A 21,686-nucleotide genomic window follows, 5' to 3' on the forward strand; every position below is an offset into this window, starting at 1 on the left:
CCAGCAGGCAGAGTTTCAAGCTCCTCCCTCCCCAGTTCTTTCAGTCAGAGCATTTTATGTATCGGAGTTGTAAAGAAAAATAAAAAAGATCGCAACTCACCAGTGTGGTGGAAATTTGGAGTCAAAGCAAACCCTTCATTCACATCCCGGCCCCGCACTTACGAGATCTGTGACTTGGGGTCTCCCTGAGCCTCACTTTCTATTAATTGGGATTAAAGCCGATCATACACATAAACTAGCCAGAATGCAGTTGGTACTCAATAAATACTGACCTCTTCTTTTTTTCCTGCACTGCTCCCGCTTTCCTCTCTCTGCCCATACCTCCAAATAGATCGTCGGATCCTGTCCTGAGTAGTTGACTCAATCAGCTTCAGTCTTGGCCAGCCACCTGGCTTAGATTTGTAGCAGTAAGAAAAGCTGTGTGGTGGCTAAAAGGGGACATCACGGCTTCCTTCTGTCACGTAGCCCAGTAGCCTGGAGGACCCATCCTCCGCGAGATAGCGGAGGCCATGCAGGCACCTGGGTGTCCCTCGGGAGCCCGGCACACCCCTTTCCCCAGCCACAGCTAGGGCAGCAGAAAAGGGCAGAGGTTGGCTCCGGACTTGGATTTGAGGGTGAGGCAAAGGCCAGTCACACACGCCTGCTGAAGGAAGGCCACGTTGGTTATTAAATCTGTACCGTGTAGCCGAACAGAGTAAGAACTACCCTGGATTTCATGACCTAAAGCCTATGTGAATGGGCTCCGCAGGAGAAGCCCCCATGCCTTTTGGCTGGGTGGATTTCTGTGTTTCTCCCTGGTGGGACGAACCTCGCTGTTTTTCAGGCGGTCCCCTGACAGCCTATGACCTTGGGGGTCCCTCGGCCACTTCTCCCTTTATGACCCAGTCAGCTAGCTGCAGGGACGCGGCATATGATCCAGAGGTCAGGTGCTGCCCATGGCAGGCTGCGGCCTCCGGGCTCCATGAGTGTGGGAGAGGCTGGGGGCACGACAGCCCGTGTGCCCTGTTTAACAGATGTTTGTCCAGTGCTGCTTTAGCGTGAACAGCATTAGCCTCGGGTGCCACCCGTGCCATCCAGCTGCTACTCCCCTCGTCCGTTCAGCCCCACCTCCCCGTGTCCTCGCTCTTCGTGATGCTGGCATTGACAGTTTCCAAGGTCACCACCTTCATTAGGAACCGAGTTATTCAAATGCTAGTTGCACTTCCATTACTGTGTGTGTGTGTGTGTGTGTGTGTGTGTGTGTGTGTGTTGGGAAGAATGTCGTCTGCAGACCTAGATGACAAAGCCCAGCCTGATTTAGGCAAGTCACCTAAGAGGTCATGTGTCTCTGTTTCCTCATCTGTGCAATGGGGGGAATGACCCCTGTCCTGACTGTTCCGCAGGGCACCTGTCCTTGCATGTGTGCAGGAAGGATGCGGGGCCCATCATCATGTGATGATGCTTTGTAAACCAGACAGGGCAACAGAGAAACACACACGTGTAAGAGCCACAGTAAACCACTTTTATAGCCTTATAAATCCTTTGCTGAAACGTGAGGTGTAATTACTGTCACTTCATCATCTAGGAACAACGAAGGTCTCCCGGCTGTGTGTGGCTGTCTCCCCACTCCTCGGGCCCCCCACATATGGAGAATTTTGCCAGCGACATGGGGAACGGCTGACAGGGCACAGCCAGGCTGGCAGTACTCTTCTGGGAGCAGGCTTGGCATCGTCCCTGTGGCTCCGGTGTCTGGTGGGAGTGGGAAGAGCCTACCTCTGCTCCCTCCCCAGGTCCTTGGGTGTGAGTTGCTTCCGTTAGTCCTCTGGACACCCTTCGGCAAGGGTGATTCTCCCTGCAGAGGATGCACGGTCTTTTGTGGGAGGAGCAGTAGGCATAGAGTCTTATCTTGTGCGACCTCGTTGGAGGTGACGGCAGTTACTGGAATCCGGGCCCTGAGAGCCCGGCTGAGTCAGGGTTATGGCCACCCTGCTTCTGGGATGGCCTTCCACAGCCATGGGGTCTGAGGGTTGGGGACCTGCTTTGCGGTGTGAGAGAGAGAGAGTGAGTGAGCGAGCGAGCGAGCAGATGACTGCCATGGGCTAAAGTCTTCCGGGTTGGAAGGCAGCTTTGAGGACGCGGGATCCAACCCCTAGTCGGATGTGTGACCCCATGCAGGTTTCCCACTAGACCCACTGTTCTTCTGCTCCGGCCCTTGCAGCCACAGGAAACCCCTTCCTCTGAAGGCAGCCCCTTCCGGCCACACAGTTCTATTACAGAGCTCGTCCTTAGGATCCGCGGTCTGGGTCCTGTACCTTCTGTTCACCGGCCTTGGTTCTGTGTTTTAAGCACAGGGGTATAGGCGAAGCCCTCTTCTGCTGGATAACCCTTTGGCCCTCTGCAGACAGACGTCTGCCCATCGGAAGCCTCTCCTCCGGGTATCCAGCCCCTCTGGTTCCTCGAATGCTCCCTCATCCACGTCATTTCATTTCTCCGTGAGGCTCCTTTATTCCTCGGCTGCTGGGCTCTGTAAGTGGGGTGGCCAGAATCCAAGGAACAGTAGAGACAGGGGTCAAGTCCCAGCCAGGACACTGGGTAGCTGTGTACCTGAGGTTACTTACTCTGTGCCCCCGGCTCCCCATCTGTAAATGGAAGAGATTGGACAAAATAATCTCTTAAGTCCCTGAAGCGTTAACAATCTAAATCTGGGAATCTCTAGGGACAACTGTGCTGTCTGAGCCGACTCCCTAGAAGGACCTTCTGGCCGTAAGAGGCCTTCCCTTCCCCAGGCCTGTCTAGAAGGGGCTGGGAGATTAAAGAGTCTGTTTGACTGTCAGCTGTTGGCTCATAGCTTCTGGAGCCGGTGGGGAGGGGCCTTATAGGTTGGAAGATGACTGATCTTTGCTGGGTCTCACAGGTGGCTGGTTGCAGGAAGTATGTTTGTGCTGAGGATCTTAAAAGACCAAAATCAGAACCGAAAACAGAGGTTTCTGATGGGGAGGTAGAGCCCCTGGGAGCTTGGAGCTGTGCTGCTCAGTGGGGGGTGGGGGTGGGGGTGTAGGACTGCTTCCCTAGGGAAATTTGGAGCTGGAGGGCTGGCATTTAGTTGTGGGAATGGGGGGTGCACTAGGGATGAAATGTTGGAAGCCCGGGACAATCCCAACTCAGTAAGAAATGTCATACCCCAAATTGCTCTCCATCGGAAACCCCCTGATGGTACGTTCACACCCTGGAGACGGTCTGAGTCTAGAATGTGTGATGCCCGTTGAGGGATAGCGGCCGGAAGGGAGGGAGGCCTGGGTTGGACGTGTAGGTCTGCCATTGTTAGCTGCGTGAAACTAGGAGATTGCTTCACCTAACGTCCCGTGTTCTCCTCTGTACAATGGGGTCTCGTGGTTAGAGGTGGTTGTAGGGGTTCAATGAACAATAACGCGGGGGAAGGGCATCTCACGGTGCCCGGCACCAAATGAGTGCTAAAAACGAAACGATGGCCGTGATGATGGTGAGGACGGTGGTGAAGCAGGTGCGCCAGGTTTGGGGGACAGCGACGGACGGGAGGCCTGGGACTTGGTCCTGGCTGTTCCATCGTGCCCCGGGGCAACTGCCAACTCTGATGGCCTGTAAATGCTCTGGTGCCGTCTGGGGAGACCTTCCCCAGGGTCTAGCCACAGACTGTGTCTGAGGCGTGGACGCACAAGAAGTGAGTTTCCTGATGAAGGAGCCAGACCCTATCTCGCTGGTTCAGACCTGGGGTTTTGGATGGTCGAGTTGAGGTCCCGCCGGTTGGTCTCTGGGCCTGAGTTTGCCCACTAACTATGGGATAAGAAGAGTCCGAGCGAGGGCAAGTAATATATCGCCTATGGAAACCTTTGTGTGCAAATGCAGTGCAGTAATGAACCTGGCAGATTAACCTAAGAAACTCACCAGGCCACATCTGCATAAAAAAAAAAACTGTGTGCGAGCCTGCGGGCAGCAGCGTGAGGGTGTTGCCATGCTTTACTGTTATCGATCACACACTATTACTTCATTAACTCGATCGCCAAATTAAGTTAATTAATGTGGTGCTAAGGTCCTGTCAGCCAAGCCCATGGAAACTGCCTATTGTTGGAAAAGGTGATGTTGGAGGTCCAGCGTGGCAAAATCTACTTTTCTCTAGGGAGTGTTGTTCTGAGCCGTGGATGGAGGACCACCCGCGTCGGAAATCATTTCCTGGCCCTCGGACGCACTTGGTGAACCTGTGGTCTAAGGATCTGTATTTTTTTTTTTAATTTTTTTTTTTAACGTTTATTTACTTTTTGAGACAGAGAGAGACAGAGCATGAACGGGGGAGGGTCACAGAGAGAGAGGGAGACACAGAATCTGAAACAGGCTCCAGGCTCCGAGCTGTCAGCACAGAGCCCGACGCGGGGCTCGAACCCACGAGCCGTGAGATCGTGACCTGAGCCGAAGTCGGACGCCCAACGGACTGAGCCACCCAGGCGCCCCTAAGGATCTGTGTTTTTAACCAGCTCTCCAGCTGATTCTCTATCAGACCGTCTGAGAACTTTGTTCAGTAGTGGTAGTCGTTATTGCTGTAGGTGAGGGGTAAGTGTTTGTTGTGGGATATTTATTCTGCAAGTGCCGCTTGCCTGTTATAATGAAAATACTCATGAACAATAGCGACGAATACTCAGGTGGTGCCGGGCGCGAACGTATACCTGGACAGTGTCGTTGACAGGGACTCGTCCAACCTGACAACGCTTGAGGTCACCCCCATTTTATGCACGGGGAAACTAAGGCACAGAGAGGTGAGGTCATCTTGCCCGAGGTCACATTGCTTGTAAGCGGCATAGCAGGGATTCAAACCTGGGGAGCCCGGCCCTGGAGTCTGGGTGCTAAGTGCCCAGTGCTGTGCTAGGCCCAGGGGATAGAGTGGTGGCCGGGACAGGGAGCTCACAGCCCTGCAGGGGAGCCCTGCCGGTTCCCCCCGCCTCTACTGTCCTGGGGACCCACCGCTTTCCCCCCCATCCACACTTGCCGTGCCGGGGCATGGGGACCCCTGAAGCCTCTTGCCCGTCTCTGGGGGACGGGTGACAGGTCCAGCACTGGCAGATGTTCCTGGATGAAAAGTCCAGTGAATGAGATGAGTAAATATTGTAAAGGAGGAGAGCAAAATGACTCACTTCTCCCAGTGGAGGTGGCGAGGTGTTAATATTTCAGCCCCCTTGGGTTGTCATTTATGCTGACTGGAGACGATCACATGGGGACAATTCAGCATACACCTGGGAGGAAGCCTCGGTGGGCCCACCCCAACCCTGGCCAGTAGGGTGGGGGCCCATGGGCGTCAAGTTTCCTTCCCCGAACTAATCCAGATGGCCAGCCGGTGGCGGGAGGGAGGGCCAGCGCTCAGAGAGTTGATGTGATGGATATTCAGATTTCATTGGTGACCCTGGGGGCAGCCCAAATGCCTGGGGGCGATTTCTGGTTTAAAAATATTGCGGTGCTATTTCTACACTTCTAATCTCCCAGCGATTTGGAGCCTGTTTTCTGAAACACGGCGTCAGGGTGGTGCTCCGCGTTAAACGGCAGAGAAGATTAAATGGGTTTAAGTCTGGGCGTCTGTCACATCACAACCGAGCCCATAACTTCCATTTTCTATTAAAAATCCATTTCCCCCTTTGACCAGAAGAAGCTTTGCTGTTGATCTGAATGTCTCCCTCTTTATTTATGAAGTGTTTCCCCCTCCTCTCGTTCGCTCTGTAAATATGCCTGGTTGTGTCTGCGGAGGGAAGAAGGAGCTGGGGCAGGGTTGGGGGTGTGTGTGTGTGTGAGGGGGCTTCCCTGAGACTTAAGGGGGCAGTAGGAGTTTCCGGTGTGAGGACGTGCTTTCCAAACTGGGACTGGCTTCCAGGGAGGGAGTGAGGGGGGACCTCCCAAGGCCCCTAACTTTGAATTCTTTTCCTCAGCGTCATGACAGAAAAAACTCAGGCTTGGGACCGGGCAGACCTTGACCGAATGTTGGCTCTGCCTCTTTCTAGCTGAACAATCTCTCCGTGAGCCTCTCTCTCCTCACCTGTAAAATGAGACGGACAGGACCACCTTGTACCTTTGTGCGAGAATCAAGTGAGAGAGCACCCTGGAAGGTCAAGACCCCTGACCACCCCCCCGCCCCCCACCCCACGTGCCTGGCACACAGCAGGTGCTCAGTCAGTGTTAGTCTCCTTTCTTTTGAGAACTTGCACCGTTAGCTAAGCCACTAAGCCTTCAGGGAAGTAAGTGTAAGGTGAAAATGAAGTCGGGCCTGGGGCGCCTGGCTGGCTCAGTCGGCTAAGCGTCCGACTTCGGCTCAGGTCACGATCTCACAGTTCGTGGGTGCGAGCTCCGCATCGGGCTCTGTGCTGACAGCTCAGAGCCTGGACCCTGCTTTGGATTCTGTGTCTCCCTCTCGCTCTGCTCCTCCCCCCTTCACGCTCTCTCTCTCTCTCTCTCTCTCAAAAATAAACGTTAAAAAAAGATTTAACAAAATATGAAGTTGGGCCTAGGGCTACAAGAACTTGCATAAACTCAGTCCCCCAGCCTGCAAACCTCCTCGTTGTCTTCTATCCCTGAGGGCCAGCTCGCCACTCCAGCTGTTCCTGCCTCTCGTCCCCAACGCTGCCCCCGGCAGGTTTCTGTGGGGCTCCCCAAACATGCTGTCCCCACCTCTGCCATAGCGCGTCGTTTGGGCTGGCCTGGGTTCTGGGAGTGCCTTCATTTAGATCTTATTTCAAGGCTCAGCTTGAGCCGCTATCCCCAGAGCTGTCTCCTGGCTGCTGAGTAACGGTGCTCTGTAAATGTCTTCTGAAAGAGCAAGACTTATCTGGTCCCTAGGTCGGGAAGGACCTGGGGAAGGAGAGCCTTGGAGGGTGGAGGAGGGTCTTGAATTCTGCAGGGCTGCAGAGTGGCGCTTGTGCCCCGGCCACCCTTTGCAGTAACCGTAAGCACCCTGGATCCGTCGGCCAGTGGGGGGGTCCCTGGGACCGGCATAGCAACCTCGTCCCTCCTACTCACGCCTCGTCTTTATGGGGAACCGAGTACTCCCGCATTCTGTTTGCTCTGCTCTGCAGTCCTGGAGGGCAGGTCAGATGGCACAGTCCCTGTCTTTTGTGAATGAGGACATCGAGGCTCAGAAAGGCTCGTGGCTAGCCCGGGGACCCACAGCAGGTCAGGGGTGAGTCCCAGGAGGGAAGGCAGCTCGTCAGACTCCTAGCACAGCTCTGTTGTCCCATGCCTTGCTCTTCTCGGTCCTTGCTGAGGTTTTGTCACTGCTCTGAAGATTCGAACACACCGTAGAGGCCATGCCGGACTCCGTGTGGTTGGAGTGAGACCCTTGCTAATCCCCCTTTTAGGGCCGGGTGACCGAATGGACCCATTGCTGCCGCGGCCACTCACTGGTGCCCTTGTGCCAACCTTTGCATTGGCACGTGGCAGAGATTTGAGATACTTGGTGGTCAGTGCCTCAGTTTCCCCTTTATAGATTTGCTCACTCCTTTCTCTTGGCAGCTGGGGTGAGGCTAAATTAATGTTTATTAGAGGGCTTCTGCATGCTGGGCTGACAGGTGCCTTGTGATGGTAAAGTATGAGCCCGACGTAAGTGCAAAATGCTATTGTTTTACACCTGAGGGTGATGTTTCATAATGGCAATGCACTGTCAGAGCCGTAAGCAGAAATGAATGGTTTGTCTCATCCTCCCCAGCTCCCCCAGACTCAGAAGACAGCAGCTCGCATCCCGGGGTGGGAGAAATATGAGGCTACTCACCTTTTGCTATAAATCTGCCGTTTCATCAGCCCTGACAGGTGGCTGGACAATCCCAGTCAATTCATCAATTAAATCTACCCATTTGTAGTTGCTGAGAACCCCGTGTCCTTGGCTCTGGAAGGATCCAAGGCTCAGAGTGCGGGAAGGCTGCTCTCATTGTGGCCGATGCTCCTGGTGGCAGTGGAGGAGGCCCGACGAAGGGGCCGTCTCGCAGGTGGAGGTGTGGGACGGATTTCCAGCCAGGAGAGAGGGAGACGAGGGCTGTGTGTTTGGGGTGCGGTTGAGATGGAAGAAAGGATGGGGCGGGACGTACCCAGCCCGGAAAGCCAGATTTCGTGGTTTGTCTCCACTGTGGTTCACGGAATAGAGCGGTTCTATCCCCGGGTCCAGAAGTAAGGCGGCGTTGGGATTCAGTCCCAGCTCTGACACTTACACTGTATTACTTTGGAGAAGTTAGTTAACTTTGAGTCTTAATCTCCTTATCTGTGAGATCAAAATAACAATAATACCACTCCGCAGGGAGTCGTGAAGATTAAGTGAGATAATATCTACATCGGGTCTAGCCTATTATAATTGCTGGTGGTATTATTATTACTGAGGGCTACGTCACAAATATTTTCTTACCCTGTTCCTTGAATCAGATAATTCTGAACTCCTCTCCGTCAGGAATCTTTCTCCGCTTCCCCCGTCCATTTGTCAGGCACAATGTAGAGTCTTGCTGTACCTTGATGGATTTTGGCTCCCCAAATCCATAAAGCTGCCATGGAGAGGATGTCTGATTAACTAGGTTGTCTCAGGAAGCCTCCAGAACCCCAGAGTGATGGACCTGCTCTCACAGGCTAAGCACTGTCTGAGATGTCGAGTCCAACAGGGGGCTCCTCCCAGGAGGAGTGTGTGCGTGTGTCTATGTGTGCAGGTGCACAGGTGTATTAATTCTGTTCTTGGCCATCTCAATATGGATGTTGGTGGCCAGGTGGTGTTTGAGGAAGGCGAGGGCCCCCTCTTTGTTACCGCAACGGTTACAATCATCTAATTGTTCCGAACAATTGTTCCAGACTCTGGGCTCAGATTGCCTGTGTCTGCATCCCCGGGCCCTCGCTCACTGGTTGTGTGGTCTTGGGCAAGTTGCTTTGATCTCTTGGTGCCTTGGTTTCCTCATCTGTAAACTGGGATGGACAGTACCCCCTACTGCATAAGGTTGTTGCAAGGTTAAAAGAGGTCGTATAAGTAACGTGCTTACAACAGCGCCTGGCGTGTGGAAGACGCTTCGCAAATATTTGCTGAATGAATCGCAGTAAGGAAGTCTCTCACAAGGGGAGCAGGTCACGGAAAGGGAGCCTGGCAAATCTGGGTCCAAGGAGAAGCCTTCCTAGGCCTCAGTTTGCTGGCCCGTGAGGTTCCGGGGCTTCGTGATTTTGGAGAATACTCTAGCCGCTGTGAGTGAGGCACGTTTCTGAGCTTCTGAAAGTCTTAGGAGACGGGCCGCTCCCCTCAGAGCAGGCTTGCTCAGTCATCAACACCGGGACCGTCACCAGGGGAGGCAGTGTGAAGAGGAGGTTGGAAAGGTGATACCATTCCCTCCCCAAGAGCCTTTCAGCCGCTAAGGGTGCTGCGCCTGGTGGGGACAGCAAATGCATTTGCCGCTAAGAGGATGCCCCTGACACCCCAGCAAGGAGCCCCTGGACGTGTTTTCTGGCACTGATGCTAATGGCTTCATCGTGGCTTTTTGTGAGATGATGGGAATTGCTCTGACCAATGAGGCTTAATGGCCTCCCTCAACAAGTTGCCCGGTGCGGTCTCCCTGGAGGCTCCGCTCAGAGTTAAGCCAAGAATATTAATACAGTCCGGATGCAGGCCCTCCTCCTTCTCATAAAGTTGTGGAAATTGAGGTCAAGTTGGGTCCCCTGCAACGTTCTTTAAATAAGCCGCGGAGTGGTTTGTTTGCTGCGTGATCTTCCTGGTGGAGAGGGAGGGGCTTCCAGCCGGAGACCTGGGACTGGGCTGTCTTCTCCTTCTGGGTCGTCGCCACTTGCTCAGAGGTGGCCCTTCTTAGGGAGGCAAGGCTCCTCAGCAGGGAGGGAGGCCCCGATTCCACCATTCAGCGCTGCGTCCCATCAGGCAGGAAAGACTGAGGCCGGGCGCCGGTGTGAGAGCTGCGGACAGCTGTCCTCCCGGTCAGGTGGCCCTGCTCTAGTCAGGCAGCTGCACTCCTGAGCACGTCCTCCCGGTGGCGGAGTGCTGTGATGGCGACCGGTCACAGATGCTTGAGGTCTCTGCAGCCCTGTCCACCCACCCCTACCCCCACCCCACTTTATAAGCGAAGGAGCAGAAGGACAGAGAAGGGGAGCGTCCCCACAGTCAGTCAGTGTCAGGGCTGGGTGGGGTTGGGGCGCCTGGGTGGCTCAGTCGGTTGGCTGTCCGACTTCGGTTCAGGTCATGATCTCGTGGTCTGTGGGTTCGAGCCCCGCGTCGGGCTCTGTGCTGACAGCGTTGAGCCTGGAGCCTGCTTCGGATTCTGTGTCTCCCTCTCTCTCTGCCCCTCCCCCTCCCTCTCTCTCAAAAATAAATAAACATTAAAGAAAAAAAAAGCAAGCTGGTGGGGCTCTTGCTTCCTCACCCAGGTCTTATCCACCCACGGTACCTCCGGTCCTTGATCAGTCCCTCTGGGGCTGTGCCTTTTCCAGAGTGGCCTCCAGAGGTGGAAGACTGCTCGCAAGGTCTCCTGCCATTGTCTCTGCTTCAGGCGAGCATTCCCCTTCTTTGTACCCCATGGTCTTGAGACCTTTCACCTATGGTATGATAGAAAGTGCTCGAATCCTCCCTAGAAGCAGTGGGTTCACATTTCAGTTCTGCTGCTTATTAGCAGCGTGATCTCTGGCAAATCACATGACTGTTCTCAGCCTATGAAAGGGAATGATAGGGGCGCCTGGGTGGCTCGGTCGGTTGAGCGTCTGACTTCAGCTCAGGTCAGGATCTCACGGTCAGTGAGTTCGAGCCCCGCGTCGGGCTCTGGGCTGACAGCTCGGAGCCTGGAAACTGCTTCGGATTCTGTGTCTCCCTCTCTCTCTGCCCCTCCCCCACTCGTACTCTGTCTCTCTCAGCAATAAATAAGCATTACAAAAATTTTTAAAAATTGGAAAGGGAATGATAAAAAAAAATGATACCAGCTCCTCTCAGGGTTGTGCAGATGAATTGAGGTAATGGGTGTGAACCTGCCTGCCATATAGTAGGTGCTCAATAAATACTTACTGAAGCCATTTCAGTACTTGTCCTCACGTGTGGTTGCCAATAGTGGATCATGGCTTCAGACCCTTCAGCCTAGCGGAGTGGTGGCCAATCCCCTCTCCGTGGGCTCGGCTTGGTATGGGAGGTGAGATGTTTTCACTCAGGCCGTTCATGTGCTGGGCTGGAAGCTTCTGTGGGGCAGGAACTGTCTCACATCTGCCTGTGCCAGTGCCCGGGGCATCGTCAGCTCAGTAAGTGCTTCCTGAGTGACTGGTGCTTAAATTATGAATGGGCGTGGGGCACATGGCTCTGTGGTGTGGGGGGTTATTATCAGAACACGGCTAACCCAGCCTCTCCCCTTGGCTCCCCTGCAGCTCGCCCTGAAGATGTCGGCACCAGCCTCTACTTTGTAAATGACTCCTTGCAGCAGGTGACCTTTTCCAGCTCCGTGGGGGTGGTGGTGCCCTGCCCGGCTGCGGGCTCCCCCAGCGCGGCCCTTCGATGGTACCTGGCCACGGGGGACGACATCTACGACGTGCCACACATCCGGCACGTTCACGCCAACGGGACACTGCAGCTCTACCCCTTCTCCCCCTCCGCCTTCAATAGCTTTATCCACGACAATGACTACTTCTGCACCGCGGAGAATGCGGCCGGCAAGATCCGGAGCCCCAACATCCGCGTCAAAGCAGGTAAGGTGTCAGCCACCTGCTGCCTCCTGGAGAGCTCCGTCTTAAGGGTGGTGACGGGGAACGGGCAGAGCCCCTTGTTCTGAGGGTCCATGTGGGGGGCGTGGAAGAAGTCTGTCTCTCAAGGAAAGTCTTCTGGTCCTTTGGAGTCTTGGCTCCTTACGGGGTGGGCGTCCTTAGGCGAAAGGAACACCGTTCTGAGCCTTCCTTCCCATTCTCCTCTGCAAAGCTGATGCCAACACCTACCCCATTCATCACGACCTGTGATGGTAACTGAGCTGGTGCTCGTTTATTTATTTTTTTAACGTTTAGTTTTATTTTGAGAGAGAGAGCACAGGTGTGCACGCGAGAGGGGGTAGGAGGGGGGAAAGAGAGAGAGAGCACGCCCGTGAGAGAGGGAGAGAGAATCCCAAGCAGGTTCTCTGCACTGTCAGCACAGAGCCCAACTTGGGGCTTGAACTCACCAAATGTGAGACCATGACCTGAGCTGAAATCAAGAGGGTGCTTAACCAACTGAGCCACGCAGGTGGCTGGTGCTCATCTATTTAAAAAAACAATTTTTTAAAATAATGTTTGTTTATATTTGAGAGGGAGGGAGATAGAGTGTAAGCAGGGAAAGGGCAGAGAGAGAGTGAGACACAGAATCCGAAGCAGGTTCCAGGCTCTGAGCTGTTGGCACAGAGCCCGATGTGGGCCCTGAACTCATGAACCGTGAGATCATGACCTGAGCCGAAGTTGGACGCTTAAGCTTAACCGACTGAGCCACACCAGGCGCCCCAAGGCAGCTGGTGCTTGTTTAAATTAAGTGTTCATTTCAGTGCTTGAATCATGGAAAATGTCCAGTGAGTTGCTGGCTTCAAAAAACAAAAACCCCCCAAACCCACCCCTTTTATTTAAATATATAAAGAAAAGTACACATATTACGAGCAGGTAGCTTGATGAATTGTCACAGACTTTAACATCCAGATAAAGATACACAACATCAGCACCTCAGAAGCCCCCCTTGTCCTCTTTTCTGTCACCACCCCCCTAGGGGAAACCATTGTCCTGACTTCTAGCAATACAGGTGCTTGCCTCTTTTTGTGCTTTATATAAATGGAGTCCTGCATTGTGTATTCTCTTGAATCCTTTGCTCACTCTCGTTTGTGGGATTTACCTCTACTGCTGTGTGTAGTTGAATGGGGTTGTTCATTCGCATGGCTGTGTAGTATTCTATCGTTCAACTACGACATTTATTTATCCAATCCACTGTTGATGGATCTTTGAGTATATCTTAGGAGAACGGGCATTTAGATAAAACCCGTGATGGAAAATTGTAGCAGTGAAGCATTTTGGTCTTTGGAAGGGTCAGTGGAGGCAAGGAAGTGAGGTTTCTCAGCTGTCCTCTTTATTTTGTTTTTAATGTTTATTTTTGAGACAGACAGCGTGTAAGTAGGGGAGGGGCAGAGAGAAGAGGGAGACACAGAATCGGAAGCAGGCTTGAGGCTCTGAACTGTTGGCACAGAGCCGGACTTGGGGCTCGAACCCACAAACCGTGAGATCATGACTGAGCCAAAGTCGGATGCTTGCTTCACTGACTGAGCCACCCAGGCGCTCCTCGGCTGTTCTCTTTAAAGAAAATAAAAAATTTCATTTCTGGGAGCGAGGTCAGGAGGTGAGGGAAGGGCTTAGGTGGAGCTACTCTTAATTAGAATTTAATCTTAATTAATTAATTAATTAATTCTAATCTTAATTAGAATGCCCTGGTATGTCATAATCCGTTGTAAGGTATACCTCAAGTAGCAATAAACCACTGACGTTTTGGGACTGATTTTCTTAGAAGAGCTTTCTGGGTGGGAGAGGACAGATGATGTTTTAGCCAACCCGCTCTGATGGCACCAAGCCTTGGGTGTGCCATCTTTCCTGGTGATTGTGTTGGGCAAAGAAGGGTGGGTTCTGGGGAAGGCCTCCCAACCTGCCGGCCAAGATCCTGCAAGATCTCTGACTTCCAGGATCCTTCTGCCTTAGGAGTGCCTCTCACAGGTCCAAGGTTCCAAGGAGCTGGCAACAGGTGTCCTCAGGGGGTGAGGTGGGGAGGGCACTCTTGATTAAAGAGCTGGTCTTCATCCAGTTGGTTTGGTTGGGAGTAGATGTGAGCTCTTCGAACCCAGGACCGTCCTCAGGGTATCGCTCCTGGGGCTCCCTGTGGAACTTATTCTTAGGAGTAGACCCTTTGCACTGTCCCCCTAACACCATCACGTGCCGGGCTGGAAGCCCTGAGGCCAAGGTTTGGTGCAGTGCCGGCCTCCACAGCCTAGAGGACTGGTTTAAGAGAAAGTAAGGTCATATTTCCAGTTGTGTGCCTGTCACTGGGTTAGGATGCAATTGTCATCACAATCCTGTAAAGTCCTTTTTTTTTTTTTTTTTTTAAATACAAATGAGGGACTAAGACAAGGAGAGGTTAAGTGGCTTGCCCAAGGGCACATAGCCAGCTAGTCAGAGGTACAAGCTATAATGACAAACAGTATTTTTGCAGTGCTTTCCTGGGCCAGGCCTTCCACACGCTGCTGTTATCATTGTTGTGATTTCCTTTGACGAATGAGGAAACCGAGGCTCCAGAAGGTTAAGTACCTCTTGGGCAGAGTCACACAGCGGCTCAGAGGAGGAGGCAGGCCTGCTTGCTCCCGAGCCCGGCCTCTGCTGGCCCCCTGGGAGTCTTCAGGGCCGGGTGCACCCAAAGCCCAGCTCTGTCCTCTTCCACTCTGCTTCCTTCCTGTGTCAGCTCTCCGTCAGCCTCCTGGGTGCTTCTCTCACAGCCCTGGGCGGTGCCCTGCCCACACCCTTCTCCACCTCTCCTCCACCTCAGCTCTCTCTCTTCTTTGGCACAGTCACAACAGGGAGGTGGGGAGAGAATAAAGGCCTGGGGAGGCCGGGCAGGGCTGGCCTGACTAGAGACACAGCCAATTAAGCGGCTCTTGATGAAGCCAGAGGGGCTGCAGGTGCACAGCCAGAGGGGCTGCGGGGCCCTGAGCGTCACCCTGGCAACCGTGGCAGGGAGAGCAGGAGGGCACGCTGCCCAGGTGCCTGCTGAAGGACAAGGTCGGTAGACAGCGGGGATCTGGCTGCACCAACTCCGCTTGGCAGAGAAGGGTGGAAGGCTGGAACGATCCCTGGAAGAGGCCAAGCAGAGGAGGACAAGGGAGAGGCAGGGCCCCTTGGCCCCACCCCCGAGGCTCAGCCAGCCCACCCATGGGACCCGACATGTAGCGTGGCTGCAGGTGACAGCGGCCTAGAACCCAGCCGCGGGACTGAGGCGGGAGGTCCCCACTGCACACTGTGGGGAAGGAACGGAGAGTTCTGGAGGCAGGGGCAAGCCTGGGGGTCAGGCTGTAGGCAGTGTCAGGAGGTAGGAGAGAGCAGTAAGGATTCTTTGTTGCGGGGAGTCTTAGAGACCGCCCATTTTCAGACCATCCCAATTTCAGATATTCTCTTCCGTTGTCCTCCTAAAGCACCAGGCCCTTCCGCAAAGTTTGGTGTGTGAGCTACATTTTCCCAGGCTGCCTGTCACGTTGAAGTGGCACAAAAGTCTGTTGTTACATCCCGTGTCGCAGTTTTTATTTTTGGCAGGTTATGGTCGCTGTGCCTAAAACCATTGCCACCCGGGGCCCAGGAAGCATGTAGGAAATCAAGTGTGGTTTGCTTAGAGGAATTCTATCGCATTTCCTCGTTGCCTCCATATCCCCTTGTTGAATGTGATCACAACGCAGCACTTAGCTGCTGCCCTCAGGCCCTCCCAATCGAATGGTTTGTTAATCCTCCCTGAAATCGGACAGGTTAGAAGCTGGGCTTATGGTCTTGCAGAGGAAGGCTGGGTATTTCTGAGGGGGAGTAGGCTCCCCCATAGGGCAGAGAGGACATGACTCAGGCAGGAGGAAGATCATGGCAGGAACCTTGGGGCTGGTTAAACGGGAGGTGGGGGAGGAAGTGATGGGGGGTGGGGCCTGGGGGAGGGGCTGGGGGGGCTGAGCTGGCTCTCCGTTCCCTTCTCAGGGCCCTACCAAGTCCCAGCCTTGTGACGTCCCCCCTCTTTCCCGCTCCCTCATCTTTCTGCAGTTTTCAGGGAACCCTACACCGTCCGGGTGGAGGATCAAAGGTCAATGCGTGGAAACGTGGCCGTCTTCAAGTGCCTCATCCCCTCCTCAGTGCAGGAATATGTTAGCGTTGTGTCCTGGGAGAAGGACACGGTCTCCATCATCCCAGGTAAGGCAGGACTGTGGCGCCGTGGCGGGCAGGGGTGCTGCGGGGCGGGCGGGGACTGGGGGAGAGATAAAGCAGAGGTGCTGAGTTGGTTGTTGAGCTGAGATCTTGAGGTTGGTTCTGGTGACTGATTTGTTATTGTTCTAGTGATGCTTCGGCAAAAAAAGCATCTTTGGTCTCGGCTGGGCACGTCTCTCCGTGGGGCGGTGGAAACCCACGTGCCAGCGGCCTCTCTCTCTGCTGGGCGTGCGACGGTCCTGTCTGGCACAGGGTGCATCCTACTCCCCCAGAGAGCGGGGTCTCCATCCTTCCTGGCCCCTGGACCTTTGCTTGCCCTTGCTTTTTGCAATGGGAGGTGAGGCTGGAGGCTTCTTCACCGTGGCGGGCTGTGGGGAGAGGACAGCCAGGAGGCTGGCTGTGGTGTGCATTCTCGCATGGAATGACCAAGCAATGAGCACCGGATCCTGAGGGCACCAGACACGGGTAACATGCGTGTGGGACTTTGTTTTCATGACTTAGCCAAACACCCCATTAGGATTCTAGCTGGCCCGAGCCTGCCTGTGCCTGGCATTGGGAGAAGAGGTCAATGCCACGTCGTGGGTTCACCTTGCTAGAGCCGCCATGATCGCGAGCCCCTCGTTCTTGGTTCCCTTTTCCTATGTGGTGTTGTCCCTTCAACAGGAAATCTGGTCTGGAAACCCCAAGAGAGGACCTCAAGTCCTCAAAACGCCTCCAGGCCTCCGGTTCCAAAAGGGTGGTTTTCCCCCCACCGCTCCCGGCCCCTCTGCCTCCATCCCTGCACGGTGCACACGATCTCCTGCTTTTTCTTCCTTTCCCGGCTGAGCACCTTGGTTTGTCCTTTCTGTGAAATGGAGGAAGCTGACCAGGTGTTGAGCGCCCTTGTAGCTTTGATGTCTCATTGTTGGTCGTATGAAATGATTCTCGTTGCTTGGGTTTTCGGGTTGGTTAGGGAAGGCAGACTTCGATGCCTGAAAGCTGTAAAGCCGGGTTTCTAAATCGTGCTGCGCAGTTGAGTCCCGGGGGAGCTCTTTGGAAGACACTGGTGCTTGGGACCGCCCCCAAATCAGTATCTCGGTGGTAGAGCCTGTGCATCAGTGTTTTTAAAGCTCTTTACCTGGTTCCAGTGCAGTTGGGAGGAGAGCCAATGCTTAGGCATATTTACAGCTGACATGGCGGGATACTCTTCTGGAGACATTAATTTGTGTTTTGCTCCTGGTGCTTTTTCCTTCTCTCAGTTCCAAGCAGATGGCCAGGCCGTTATGTTTCCCGGCTTCAGAGCTTGTAGCAGGACAGGAATCCGAATCTACTTTGAGACAACCGCTCTTCCTGCCTTTTGTGAAACCATAAGCTCATAGGAGAGGTTAGGATGGGTGTTCTGGCTGGGGAAGAGGGCCTCTGAGGACAAGGAACAAACGGGACATAGACGAGTCCGAATCCCAGGGATGGAGATGGGACTGGAGGCCGCTTAGTGGGTGCAGCTGGAGGAAGCAGTTGGGCCCCACAATGGGTGGCTGTGTGTAGCTCTGCGGGGTCTGGGACTGAGTCCAGGGTTCTTGCGTCCAAATGAGGCATGGGGTGCACAGCTCAAGACCCAAAGGGGTCATGCAGGCAGGGGCAACCGGCTGGCGAGAGACCGCGGACCTTGGCACATCCCTGGGGGAAGCCCCAGTAATGAAGATCGAATGGCCCATTTATCTCACAGAGTCCGATGGAACGTGATTGACAGAACATAAAGAAAGGTGGTATTTTTTATACACTTGAGTTTATGGACTAAGAGTTATATTCATTAAAGTAATATCAATTAGTAATATTATTAAATAATAATTATTATTGTTTGAGTGCTACTGCCTGCCAGGCACTGGCTAAGAAATGTTCCTATGTGATCTAATTTTGTTCTCATAAAAAGTCTGTTAAGTGTATTTCTTCCCTCCACTTTACAGAAGAGGAAGTAACTTCTTCCGGGTAAGGCATCTATTAAGCAGAGGGCGGGGGCTCGAACTCAGGTCTGTTCTTTCCACCTGTGCACTAACCCCATGCAGAACTGCCTCCCAGCACCCATCCACGTATATCCAACACAGTGTTACTCTGACTACAACGGAGGCTTTAAATGTGTGCTCTAGACAAGGAGGCTTTTGGCCTTAGGAAGGGGAAAAAAAGTCCCTGTTGCGTTTTAGGGAAGGCTTCGTGGAATTGAGTCCCTGGAGTTGGCGACCAGACCACCTAGGTTGAGACTCATCCCACTGTTTAATGAGCTGCGCAAGTCTTTTGCCCCGCTGTGCCTCAGTTTCCCCAGCTATAGTAAAATGGGCATGATGATTGCCCTACTTTACACGGTTTAAGAAGTCAATATTGTAAAAGGTTCCAAACGCTGCCTGGCACACCGAGGACCGCTGTGACCATGATGATGATGACCCAGTGGGAAGAGGGCATTCCTGTTCCCGCTGTTTCCCATGGCAGTGTGTCTGTTTCCATGTAACAGGCCCTGTGGCCCCCCTTTTTGAGTTTCCCAGCGTGGGAAATGGCTGGCTCATCCACACATTCCCTGGCTTCTAACACGTCACCTTGTACATGCAGGGCAAGTGCTTGCTAAACGTTCCGTCGGAGCATGTATGGGTGGTTGGAAAAGTCGAGAAGGAATGTGGGAAGAGTGTTGAAATAAGGGTGATCGAAGTGGGTGTGGGGTCGGACGACATGACGACATCCGGTGCAGACGGGAGAGCAGGAAGGTTAACCCGACTCCTAGGCGTCGGAGCTGGAGGCAGTGAGCTTCCCCGCGGCAACCCTTGTAGTTGGGGCTTCGGGGCAATCTTTGATGTCAAGACAGGGCTGGGGGCCCCAAAGGGCATAATTATCAGGGAAGTGGGCTTGGTCCTAATCTGCAGGGCTCTGTTAAACTTCAGTTCTGTGGCACCTCTTTCTTTCCTTTAGCCTTGGAGAATTTTCCTCCCCTGCCCAGCCCTCGGGCACCATCCATAATCATTCTAGATCCTTCTACAGCCACGTTTTAGATCCAGGGACAGACTTTCCAAAGCACACAAATCCAACTAACACGCTCCCAGAGGAATCCATGAGAACCAGCGACTAGAGTTTTGCTTCCTCCAGCCTCTGTAGATGAGAAGCCAGAACTTGGGCCCACACGCCGCATGCTTTAATTTTGGAAAATGCAAATTGTTCATTGTTTTTTTTTTTTTCTCATAAAAACAGGATTATCTGCCTTCCCTACTCACACTGTACCCAGTGTGTGTGTGTGTGTGTGTGTGTGTGTGTGTGTGTGTGTGTGTGTGTGTTGTCTGGGAGGTCGGATATCAGCTTCTCATGGTGGGGGAAGGTTTAATGATTAGGTTGCCGTGAGGTTAGGGGAGGACCCAGGAGCCGGTTATCCCCCCTGATGCTTTAGAGTAGGCTTCTGGAGCAGACAGAACAGTGCTGACTTTGATCTCAGATCCTTCACAGACCACAGGGCCAACAGAAGCAGGTGATGGAGAGCAAGAGGAGGAATGGGAAGGCTGAGGTGGGTCGCTCAGGGCCCCAGGGGACATCTTCTTGGGGAGAGCAGCAGCCCTTTGAGGAGGGGGCGCGAGGGGGTGGGTGCAGGCCTCTGCTAATGAAGAGCTTACCCTTCAACCCCTCTCTCTGAGGGTGTTTGGAAGGAATTAAGGGCTTGGTGCCTAAACACGCTCTGTGAGTTGGGTGTTTGCTCACAGGTTAGCCTTCCCAGCTGTCCGGGGTGGGGAGGGGCAGATAAGCCTCTGGGAGCCGGCCGCAGAAACTCTCAGCAGCTTTTTGCCTGTACTTTTCCCAGGTAGAGGCTGGAGAGACCAAGATGCAAACTTTCCCCAAAATGCTACTTCCCAGAACTCCCTACTACACCCCTGCCTTTTCCCTCCAAGCTGGACGTCTCCCTTCCACTGGGGTATTTACAGATGTAAGAGCACAGAGCCTCTCACCTATGATCTGGCAATTCCTACCCTTTACTCCTGTCTCGGGGGCCTTGGTCTTGAGGAGAACTGGCTGTCCAGAGTGGGTGGGGTGGGGGTGTCCAGAGGGCAAAGGGCTGTGCACAAACATAAATCAAAATTAAGGCCTCCAGTGAAGCTGAGATGTGGTTTAATTTCCCATCTGCATGATCACCATTACAATGCATGTTATTGGATATAAAGATAAATCCGGCCCTGTTCCTAATAGCTTTTAATTTCCACCAGACCTGATTATATCGATGCGGGCTCCTTGTGGGAGTTTCCCAGCATGCTCTTCACCAGCATGTTGACTGGCTGTCGTGGCCCCAGAGGGGAGTTTTGGACACTGCTCAGATGTGGGCCAGATGTGTCCACCGGTGCTTTGGAAGACAAGCCTGGATCGGCTCCCTTGTCTCTGAGGATGGGGCTCTGGAATGCTGGGTTGTCATCAGGCCCTGGCTGGGCTGGGAGCACGCTGGGGGCCCTGTGTGTTGGTGGTGGGGGAGAGATGCAGGGGCCAGGAGGAATCTGGTCAGAGGGGGTCCGGGGCCTCCTAGTGGGCAGGGCTCCTGGACCGCAGCCTACCCTTGACGGAGGAGAGTCAGCGAGCCCACCTCCCTGATGGTCCCCAGGGTTCCACATTATTCCCGGGTTTTCTCAGACCTCTTTTCATCGCTGTGATGTCTGCTGTCTCCTCTGTACCTGTCCCCTCCTCTCCTTATTGATACCCTACTTCTCTTTTGTCCTTTAAACTCGGTCCACATGGGTCCCCTTCCGGGAGGCCTTCCGTAAGCCTGCCGACAGAACTTATGTCGTATTCTCTTAGGTGATGGGTGGTTGTTTCTGTCTCCCTGCTGCAGGAGGGTATAAGGCTGTATCTTTTCCATCTCTTTATCCTCAGGGCCCTCTTAGCACCTGTCACAGCATAATAGTAATGAGATTAATGATAATATCTATCATGTATTGAGACCCAAATTATCTCTAATCCTTGCAATAACCCTTTAAGAGATAACATTTTTTGTTTCTTTTTTTTTTTTCCTAATTTTATAAATGAGGACATTGAAGCCCAGGGAAATGAAACACTTTACCCAAGGTCACATAGCTAACAAAGGCTGTAACCTGGGTTTGAATTGGGGTCCTCCTAGTCCTTCTATCTCCCGCTGTCTCTCCAGGGCAAGCTTCTCATTAAGAATGGACTGTTCTTGGGGCGCCTGGGTGGCTCAGTTGGTTAAGCGACTCTGGATTTCAGCTCAGGTCATGATCTCACGGTTCGTGAGTTCGAGCCCCGTGTCGGGCTCCGCGCTGATGGTGTGGAATCTGCTTGGGATTCTCTCTCTCCCCTTCTCTCTGCCCCTCTCTGGCTCGCTCACTCTCTCTCTAAGTAAATAAGCTTTTTTAAAAACCGGACTGTCCTCAGGTTTTCTTACGGGAGGAGGGCCTGTCCCTGTCTCCTGCACTTGCCTAGGGACAGAAATGTGTCACCAACCTTTCTACCGACCTCTGGCTGTGTGTTCAGTGACCAGAGGCCCTGGCTTTTCTGAAGGGCAACAGATCTCTAGCTGAAAGATCAGTGAATAAAACAGCCATTCTAACAAGAAGGCTTTATGGGGCACTGGCTCTGTTTTTGGCCCAGTGGGTGACACAAAGACCGTCCTCATCTGGGGGTTTAGGATTCAGTTCATGCTGTCAGCTCTGATGGACAGGGATAGATAATCTCCACGCAGTAAACAGTCCTATATGATCTTGGTTGCTTTGGAATACAGATTCAGCGTATTAATTGCATTTTGCTCAGACTGATACCAAGAC

At 53.4% G+C, this 21,686-nt stretch overlaps 1 protein-coding gene across 2 annotated transcripts in view; it reads left to right on the plus strand.

Annotated features, from left to right (window-relative positions):
* DSCAML1 (DS cell adhesion molecule like 1) overlaps window positions 1-21,686 on the plus strand; it is a 348,919-nt gene that overhangs the window by 5,048 nt on the left and 322,185 nt on the right. For both annotated transcript variants that reach the window (XM_053900430.1, XM_053900429.1), the window contains exons 2-3: window positions 11,353-11,670; window positions 15,760-15,906. In XM_053900430.1, the coding sequence (XP_053756405.1) occupies window positions 11,353-11,670; window positions 15,760-15,906 (465 nt within the window). The remainder of the gene's footprint in view (window positions 1-11,352; window positions 11,671-15,759; window positions 15,907-21,686) is intronic.

This window comes from Panthera pardus, unplaced genomic scaffold (genome assembly GCF_024362965.1).
Source record: "Panthera pardus isolate Hobbes unplaced genomic scaffold, ASM2436296v1 HiC_scaffold_12, whole genome shotgun sequence".
NCBI lineage: Eukaryota > Metazoa > Chordata > Mammalia > Carnivora > Felidae > Panthera > Panthera pardus.